This window comes from Coffea arabica, chromosome 2c (assembly GCF_036785885.1).
Source record: "Coffea arabica cultivar ET-39 chromosome 2c, Coffea Arabica ET-39 HiFi, whole genome shotgun sequence".
NCBI classification, from domain to species: Eukaryota; Viridiplantae; Streptophyta; class Magnoliopsida; order Gentianales; family Rubiaceae; genus Coffea; species Coffea arabica.
Genome location: NC_092312.1, coordinates 65215760 through 65225262, shown reverse-complemented (window position 1 = coordinate 65225262; position 9503 = coordinate 65215760). Strand labels below are relative to the sequence as shown.

At 35.4% G+C, this 9503-nt stretch overlaps 1 protein-coding gene across 3 annotated transcripts; it reads left to right on the top strand.

The window, feature by feature from the left end:
* Positions 1-351: 351 nt before the first annotated feature.
* Positions 352-7254, top strand: LOC113727463 (protein NDL2-like). 3 transcript variants are annotated; one of them, XM_072076142.1, is made up of 11 exons: positions 378-786; positions 984-1083; positions 1776-1873; positions 2042-2130; positions 2315-2375; positions 2450-2536; positions 3058-3135; positions 3211-3267; positions 4839-4894; positions 5466-5601; positions 6709-7254. In XM_072076142.1, the coding sequence occupies exons 1-11, from the start codon at positions 724-726 to the stop codon at positions 6949-6951; spliced, it is 1068 nt and encodes a 355-aa protein (XP_071932243.1). In that variant the 5' UTR covers positions 378-723; the 3' UTR covers positions 6952-7254. The 3 variants fall into 3 exon arrangements, with proteins under 3 accessions (XP_071932244.1, XP_071932243.1, XP_027107456.1); XM_027251655.2 differs by having other exon boundaries at positions 411-786; positions 6712-7254; XM_072076143.1 differs by lacking the exon at positions 984-1083 and having other exon boundaries at positions 352-786.
* Positions 7255-9503: the final 2249 nt, after the last annotated feature.

Sequence of the window (9503 nt, the reverse complement as noted above, 5' to 3'; positions counted from 1 at the left end):
TATTTTTGATGAATTTTAGAAATATAATAAGACTATGGTTTTAAAAGTTATGGACGTATAAAACTTTCTTGATCGTTATTTATGTGGTTTGGGATATTAATTATTATAAAAGTGTCTAAATATCATGGCGAAAAAATCGGAGCAGATTTTAAATTTTCACAAAATTGTCTAAATATCAAGGTAAAAATATCTAAAATATAAGATTGAAGAATAAAAACATAGGACAATGATCCATTTGGAATAAAATAGCTGCTAATGAAAGCCAAACTATATGTTTAGACTTGTAATTAATCTCCTTTTTTTTGTTTTGATTTGAGGGACTTGTAATTAATCTTGACTCTTGTTATCTTATCCCAAGATCAAAGTCAAAAAGAAGTCACTCCTAAAAACAAGAACAAAGCATTCAAACAGTTGACGGTAAAGGGATAAACTTGTCAATAGAATCCATATAAAGAAAGCCTGCTGCTGCTGTAAACTGCACTTTTCTTGGTTCTTCAGTGTCATTTCACAATTCAAAATCTAACAGAAAAATAGACAAAAACACCCAAACAAACACTCACATTGGCACCCAAAACAGAAATACAGAGAAAAAAAGAGCATTGCATTTTGTCAGTTTTGTACATTTCTTGTTAAATTTGAAGTGTGAGTTTGTAATTGCAACTGAAGCTGCTGCAGTATTGTTGTTCTTGTGATTGTGGATTTGTCCCACAGAAAGATTAACGAATGGGGGTCTCAAGCGATTCAGTGGCCGTTGATATTGATAATTTGGCACCTCCTGCAGGGAAGGTAACCAACTTAACATCCTGAACTGAATCATCCCTCAAACCCCTTAATTTCGGCTTGTTCTTTAATGCGCGTAAATGGGTTCTTTTCTGTTTTCTTGAATATTGACTTGTAGTTAGAGTTTCATGTTATTGCAGAATCTTGAAAAGATAATTGATGGGTTTTGAAATAATTTCTGCTTTGGTACTTTAACATTGCAGGAAGCTTGTGTAAAAACTAGCAAAGGTTTAATCTCAGTTTTCATCTGTGGGGATCAACAAAAGCCTGCTTTAGTAACGTACCCAGATGTTGCTCTCAATTGTATGTAGCATTTCTTGAATATGTTTCTATGTTGATATCATGAGTTTATCTTTCTTGCATTTTCTTTTTGGCTTCTGTTTGGGGTAAAAATGAGTTTCTTGTAAAAAGCTACAATGACATCTTGTTTTGTCCTAGATTTTGCGCTTTGATAGGTAGTGATTTTTGTAGTTTGGTAGCTGATTTTTAATTCATTGAAACGTAATGTCTGCATAAGACTAGTCTACAGCCTCATCAGCCTCTGTTCAAAAGTTGTTCCTGACCTTTTTGGATTTTTCAGTTGATTTCTCATTGCCAGTCCTGCATTTCATATTGGAAGGGAGGAACTGGAATACCCCCTTTGTGATATTTTAATTAAAGTCATTAATCATGTAAAATTAAAGCTGCTTATTGCTTTTCCTGCATTTTAGGCCCTCACCAGCAAATGCTGATAACCTAAGCTCCAATTCCAGTATGCTCCAACCCTACAAAATAGGCGAGTGTGCTACCATTGGTGCAAATTGAATGGAATTGGAATAAGAATTTTCCCTACTACATTTTTCTAGTAGTGTGAATTTACTTGAATTTGGGATAATGACTACTTGGTTAGATATTCATAGAAAGTATATCAGTGGTGTCTATTAGTCTTTTCTACCTATTCTAATTTATAATTTGTAAAAAGATGTTCTCAAATTACTTGTGGCAACTTTTTTCAGTTATGTCTTGTTTTCGGGGTCTCTTCTTTTGCCAAGAAGCTGCTTCTATGTTGCTTCACAATTTCTGCATCTACCACATAGATGCCCCTGGGCATGAGGTCAGTAACACTTCAATTTTACTCCGGAATGAAACCCCTTCTGTTCTTGCTAATTGTTGTTATGAATACGTTTATATGAGTTCCTAGTGCCACAGTTATTCATTCCCACTTCAAAATGGTTTTCAGTGTGACTAATGCGTTCTTGCATTTTTTTAAGAGCTCGTGCAGTTAGGAGCAGATGCTATTTCTGTAAATGTGCCTTTGCTTAGTGTACATGACCTTGCAGACCAGGTTGCAGAGGTGGTTGATTTCTTTGGGTATGTTACCCATTGCCCGTTCTTTTAAGATGTTATAGATTTATCCTCAATGGCAGCTCATGGTGGAAAAAAGATTTCTTGTGTTGCATTACTGGATCAGAGTAAATTAATAGGAGCTGCTTGTCCACCTGCTACCACACACCAATTGTTGCATCTTAAGTAATTCTAAACCTGCAATATGCAGATTGGAGAAAGTCTTCTGCATGGGAGTGACTGCTGGTGCCTACATTTTGACACTCTTTGCTGTAAGTTTGCATGCTAGCTTCTCTCTTTTGTGCAGTACAGCTTACTCTTGATGCTGAAGCATTATAACTGACAGATGAAATATGAAGAACGGGTAGCTGCTTTGATTCTTGTCTCCCCATTATGCAGAGAACCGTCATGGACTGAGTGGATATATAATAAGGTACTTAAAATTTTACCATCAAGAATATGATAGTAATGAGACAAGAGAGTTCTATGTGGTAGCAGCACTTTATAGCTGATTAAAAAATTGAACAAAAAAGGAAAAATGTAAACATTCTTTTTTGTAGGCACCAGAATAAGTCAAAACCTTTTGCACGGGTATTCAATCAATTATGCATCTTGAGATCTAACAACACATTGAAGATAAGAAGAAAAGTATTGAAGGAACAGCAAAATGACACTAACATGACTTCATAATCAGCACTAAGTGCATTGTGTGAAGGAATTCATTTTCTTCTCTTCATATATCATACTCTATGTAAAATTTCAGTTATCACCTTTATAGATCGTTCACTTTGGCAGTTCTAACTGCAACTAATTAGCAGATCACCAGTATTCCGATTTGAAAGTAGCAACCTGATCTGTCACCGGATTTTCATCCCTAGAACTAGACTGAGGAGCATTTATCTTTGGATCACTTGCTGCTTAATAAATGATGCAGTGATAAACCTACTCATGCAGATTTTGTTGAACTTGTTATATTTCTATGGAATGTGTGGTCTACTAAAGGAGTGTCTTCTGCTGCGCTACTTCAGTAAGGTATCCTTGTCACCATAGTTTATTAAGTCACATGCATTGATCTCAGTCACCAGAATACCTGTACATGTTCTCCAGGAACTAAGACGTGGCATGCATGGAGCAGAGTCAGATACAATATATTATTGCCGAAGGGTAAGGAAATCTCAACTCTGACCTAGAGTTTTAATGATTTCTTTTCTAGATGATGAATAACATAATCTCTAGGTCTTTAAAAATCAGAAAGTACGTTACCAGATTGTAATGTGCAGCTGTTTTATATACCCATTGTATTTATCATGGAAGAGCTATGATTTTGCAGTTGGGATAGTGAAGCGTGTGGAAACATGCATTGGAGAGGAAATCTGTCATTTTCAAGATAATATTTGGTCTGTTGTGTGGGAGAAGGGTGAGGGAAGGATATATTGGCCTAAGCTAGTTTTTATGAGGGCTTATTATGACATCGGAGCTGTTCTCCAAAACTCTTGGAGGTCCTTTTGTCTGCCTTCAGAATATATGCCTTTAGGATGGTAGGGAGATAAGTTGCAGCATAAAGTTAGTTTTTAAGACTGGTAATAACCTCAAGTAGAATGTTGACAATTCGAAAGAGTGTGAATTCCTTTTCCATCAGTTATGAACATCTGATGGCCCTTTTGCTCATTGAAATGTTGAGTTGTCTGAGGCAAGAAAAGTACACCCTTCCTACATGCAACTGTGTTTTACATTGATATGGAGGTTGAGCCAGCACAGATTCATTTTGTGGATGTGTATGCATTTCATCAGGTTATAGGTACTTGAGCAACTCTATATTTGATGTAAACCACAGGACCATGTTAGTCTAGTTTAGTCAAGTGTCCAAGGGTTATGATAGGAAAACCAAGTGCAGTAGGATGCTGAAGTGCAATGATTGAGAATGTGTCTTCTTTATAGCTTGTTCTCAAGGTCTAGTATGAAACATCTCTCTGATGCAGGGATTGAACAGATTAATTGGCTGAGAGCGCTTCAGGAAATGAGGTGCAACTAACCTTGTTCTGCCAATACATGATACCAAGGGGCAAGAATAGTAGATGTAACTCTTAAGCTGCTGAACAGAGATGAACTGTAACCCCAATGTCATAAAGCTTAGTCTATTCATGTGAAGGGTATTAAAAATTTTATTCGTATTAACTTCCTTAAGACATGCAAAAGAAAAGTAATTACTCTATCAATTCCTTTGATTTTGTATATTATGCTCAACCAAGTTTTAGTCAACCGCTGATCAGTAGATTTAGGTGAGCAGCTTAGCACATAAAATCTTCAAAGTGTGCAACCTAGCACATAAAATCTTCAATCTTAATCATTCTCACAAAAACACAGGGACTTGTGGGAAAGTCACAGAGAAGAATCTCAGGTTGTTCTCCAAAATGTTTTCATATTGCTCAGTACTCAGTGTAATATTATACTCATATAATTCAGAAGCGTATCATCTCCGAGCCTTACTAAATTCATGAGATTGACCATGAAAAGGAAATATTATAGATTTGACTGCCATCAAGGAGTAGAAAATCAGAAAATACATGAAATATCATGCAGAATCCAGATCTAAGTCAACTGATCGCCAAACATACTATTGCTGAGCTGTTCTGCACTTTTCCTTAATTTTCTTTAAGGAGCTTATTTTACTTTCTGAATTTCATTCTGGTTTCATTCTGAAATTTGAAAAGTTCTCCTTTATCTACTATCTGCAGTTACTGGATGAAAGGCAAAGTTCAAACGTCTTGCGGTTTCTTCGAGCAATTAACGAGTAAAGCTCTCATTTTACTATTCTTTGCATCATCCAATTGAAAAAGAAAAAAAAACCCTGAAATTTTTAACTTTCTAGAATGGCCTAACTCATGTCTCTGTCATTAGGATTCACCTTTTATTACACCCTTTTTTGTTACCATACGGACTGTTTATTGTGGGAGAACATTTATTTTTATCATCACCTATAATGAGACTATCATGGTGTTTCATGGTTGTTTATGTATGATGATGTAAAGTGCACCATTTTGTGTCGATGGAAGCAGATGATTTCACTTAAAAGGAGATGACCTCTATTATGATAGTCAAAATCGGAGCTTATTTCCAACTCCTGTATTTATTAAGTTCTTTAGAGAGGATGATAAGCGTATTTTACAAAAGCTCTTAAATTATTCGGCTCATGGATTTAGTGTGTGGAAGTTCTATGGTGCATTTTAACTTAGTGTGACTTTCGGTACTGTATGTTGCATGTACCATAGAAGGTTTTATTAGATGTCAAAGTTACTCGCATATGTTAAGAGTGTTGAACTGCAAGCTAACATTTCCTTTCAAATTTTGGCTGGGATTGGTAGGAGGCATGACTTAACAGAAGGCTTACAGAAGCTGAAATGCAAGACCCTTATTTTTGTTGGTGAGAGGAGCCCATTCCATGCTGATTCTATACATATGAATACCATGATGAACAAGAACACTTCTGCCCTTGTTGAGGTAACGCGACATCATTTCCACATCCTTGAATTTTCATTGTGGTAAAATATGTTGCAGAATGGATCTTTCCATGCTTATTTGAAATGGTTGTAACTGTTTTCCAATTATCCCTGGTATGCATCAAGCAAAGCTAGGGATATGAAGGCGCCACTTGCCACTGTTGATGCTTAACCCGAAAAATGGTAAACTTATATAATTTGGTATTTCCACCGAAAAGTCTGAAATTGTTAATTAAGAAGGAACATGAAAGAGTAGTTGGAGGGATAAGAGCAGCTACTTGGACATTATGGTTGCAAGGACGTTTGTGGGCTTCACAACAGATAAAAGTTAGAAAGAAAAGCAAACAAATAGTGGTGCATTTATTATTACTTTCCGTGGTTGAAAGGTTAAAGATGAAAATCTTGAGAACAATATCCATGTTTGGTACCAGTGGAGTTGCACCACATAAAACCATGCAGTACATTTGAGTAGCAGATTCTGAAAAAATAGCTTATGTTGAAAAAATATCTTATGTTGCATGAAAAAATAAATTTGAATACCCAATTTCCACGGAACGCTGATCCAATAATGAAGTTGTCAAAATCAATCTGTGTATGGAGTAGAGGGTTAAGAAGGATAGGAATTGGCATAAGCTATTTTGAGACCTGTCACGTGTTTTTTATGTTGTGTTGCATGGCACAAAATTTCTACTTTAATTCCCCTATTCAGTGGTAGTTCAATTTCACATCAACTACTTGGTTCTGCATTAAGAAGTTGTCTTTATTCTCTATGTATTTGTTATGATTGCTAACTATCTAGTAGTACTATTCCTTTTGTCACTATAAAGCTGAAGTCTCACTTAGAGCAATTAAGTTAACAAAAAATGCATGCACATTAAAAACATCAATCTGCACGCAAGCTCTCATGGCCGTAGTTGGTCTTGGAATTGGAAAATTTTCAGCTTGCCAATGCAGACGAGGAAGATTAACTTGTACTCCTCCTTCCTTCCTATTTGGTTTTCTTGTTCTAACTTATCTCTCCTGTTTCTTTCTCATGACGTTCTAATACTTTGTTATGCATTATTTAGCATATCAATTTGGACCCGTAACTGATGATCTTCATCCATAGCAGGTTGAATCATGTGGATCACTCGTGACCGAGGAACTTCCTTATGCAATGGTGGTTCCCATGGAGTTCTTTTTGATGGGATTTGGTTTCTACAATGAAACTCCATTTACCTCCACAGGAAGTAGCCAAGAACTCAGCAAAAACCCTTCAAGACATTGGTGCATCGCCCCGGAGCTCCTCTCTTCCGAGAGTCTAGGTGTTAAGCTTAAACCGATCAAAACCCGACCAACTCATAAAACCTGAGGTGGAAATGTCTTTATGCCACAAAGCTCCATTGTATGTTATCATGCCAAAATGTGATTAGCTGCTCTGGAATCTTAATCATGCACATAAATTGTACATGTAAAAGGCTTTCCACTCTGATGGCATTTTCATTGCCCCCAGGATTTGTTTAGGTAGGAAATTTTGGTCTGCAGCGGTTAGGTGCCTGTAATCCTTCTAAGATAGGGTATTTCAGCACTCTGGGAGCTGGGGGATGTCGCTACAAATTCATTTTGTACACTAAGATGAAGCAGTATAAATTTCTATAATACTCGAAATATGATAGCTGGTTTTGCTTCCCCCCCCCCCTCCTCTCCCCCTTCTCTCTCTTCTGGTTAAAACTAAACATTTTCCATTAATTATTTATGGATGATATCTATCAACCATGAAATTGAGCTATTCTGCTCTACTTATTGATCAGTATAACAAATGTAAATTAGAAATCTGTTCTCAAGAATCAGTTGTTGCTTCAGTAGTTATTATTCTTGATTAAAGGTTAATGACATTAGAGGAAACATTGCAAAATAAAAAATAAAAAAAAAGCATTTCAAGCCTCAAGAAGAAGTTAAAAAAAAAAAAATGGCAAGAAGATAAACTAAGAAATATCAATGTAATGCTCTTGGAGAGATTCAAGGAGCTGACAAAGACAATTAATATCATTTGCTGTCTTGTGGCTCAATTATTCGCATTGCTCGTACGTTTGGTATTCGTCATTTTCATGTTGCCATAACATGAAATTTCTTACTTGATTTTGATTTTTCTTGCTTTTGCTGAATATAGTGATAAAAGAAAAAGCTATAAAATGCCCTTTTTTTTTCTCTTCAGAAATTTCCTTCTCACTAATATTTCTGCTGAATTTTGAAGTCTCACAATAGCCTTGCCATTAGAATTGGATTCCTTTTTTTTTTTTTAAGTGCTTTCTTCAGCATTGTTTTCTCCATTTTGGCTATAAAATTAAGAATTTCTGCCAAGTGGCTGTAAGACTTGAAAATTACCAAGAAAACTGTCTGTAACAAATTTCAGCAGGCCTTGCTCAACTTTCATGAAAGCATTAGGTTAGTTAACACCAAACTTAATTCGTGAAATTCTTTGTCTTGAACATTATAAAACATCAAAGAAAAATATTAAAATCGTAAAATTCTACGCCGACCACAATTTATATATTTACTTCTCTGACACCACTTGGACTTGAGTTTTTTTTTTTTGTTTTTTCAAAATGGAAGTACCAACCACATCATAGAGTAATTCATTCTCATTATTCTTTCCATCAAAACAATTTTCTATTATTTTTCTTTTTTAATTGATCAATTTATCTTTTGGTACATGAGCTCAAGATGTGGTAGTTTTTGCTTGGTGGTCCATTTATTTTGTTGGTGTGAAAGATGTTCGCTTGCAAACTCCAACTAAAAAGTTGATGTAGATGCTTACAACACTTCAAATAGGAAATGCTATTGATTTTCAGCTCAATCGTAGCTGCTTGGGAATGTCTCCTTCACAACCACAATAATCTGCAAAAATGGTCCCTGAGGAAAGGAAAAGGCCAAGCAAATTTAAAGGTGACAATGAAATTTATCCTCAAGCTGTACTGTATTGGTATTTTTCAGCCTCATAAATCTTGCAATCTACTGTGTCATCATCTGCCACGGTAGCAATCTTCTTACTGTCACGTCTGGTGTGAGAAAAAGATGGTTTGAAAAATTATTCACATGTACCTGACAAGAGTCTGTATATAATGGAGTAAGACGATAGAAGAAACAAAACGTTGATGGACAATTAATTTGACTACCCTCTTTGCCTAGGAAGATGATTACATGATCTTGACCACCTGGACTAGGCCCTTAAATTCATGAGTCATAGCCTTCGAGAAAATTGTATCCCTTTGAGGTTTGGATAATCTTGAGACTTTTTGCAAAAGCATCAACCATAAATAACTCTTTTCTTTTATTGAAAAAGAATATCAACATGGCTGTAAGTAAAGGGGATGATAGTGGCTAAGGTACGGTGTCAAAATATAAAGATTTTACGTTCAAATTTCTCTTCTTCTTCTCAGTTCATTTCTAGTGATTGGATTTATATGCTTATTTTAATAGGAAATAAAATATTCAAACGCGGGGGACTTGATTTTACCAACGACAATGAAAAATGTGAACTCCCATCTATTTACGCGTTGGAACTTCAAGGGAGCAACTATGTCATGATTACACGAATCTATTCATTGCGTATAGACTTTAGGGGCATCACGGCATAGCCGTCAAGGTGAAGTTGGGGTCTACAAGATTAAATGGAATAGTACATAGACAAAATCAATCTCTTACGAATTACAAGATACTTCCTTAATTATTAAGAATTATGGTATCCAGCATTCAAAAAGGGAAGTAGATTACTCAAGAATTTTATGCCTCTTAATTTATTGAATCAGATATTGAACAAATAATTAAGAAAATTGAAATAAACTAAAGATGTAATCCATGAAAAAAAATTCTTAATAAGAACTACTAGAAATTTTTTTTTTTTTTTAAAAAAAGAGGATGACT

Bases quoted from the DNA above. Each gene is read 5' to 3' on its own strand.
- LOC113727463 (XM_072076142.1), top strand. From the start codon at position 724: ATGGGGGTCTCAAGCGATTCAGTGGCCGTTGATATTGATAATTTGGCA. The intron at 2,131-2,314 runs GTATGTTACCCA...TGCAATATGCAG, and splicing joins GAGGTGGTTGATTTCTTTGG to ATTGGAGAAAGTCTTCTGCA. The intron at 4,895-5,465 runs GTAAAGCTCTCA...TGGGATTGGTAG, and splicing joins TTTCTTCGAGCAATTAACGA to GAGGCATGACTTAACAGAAG.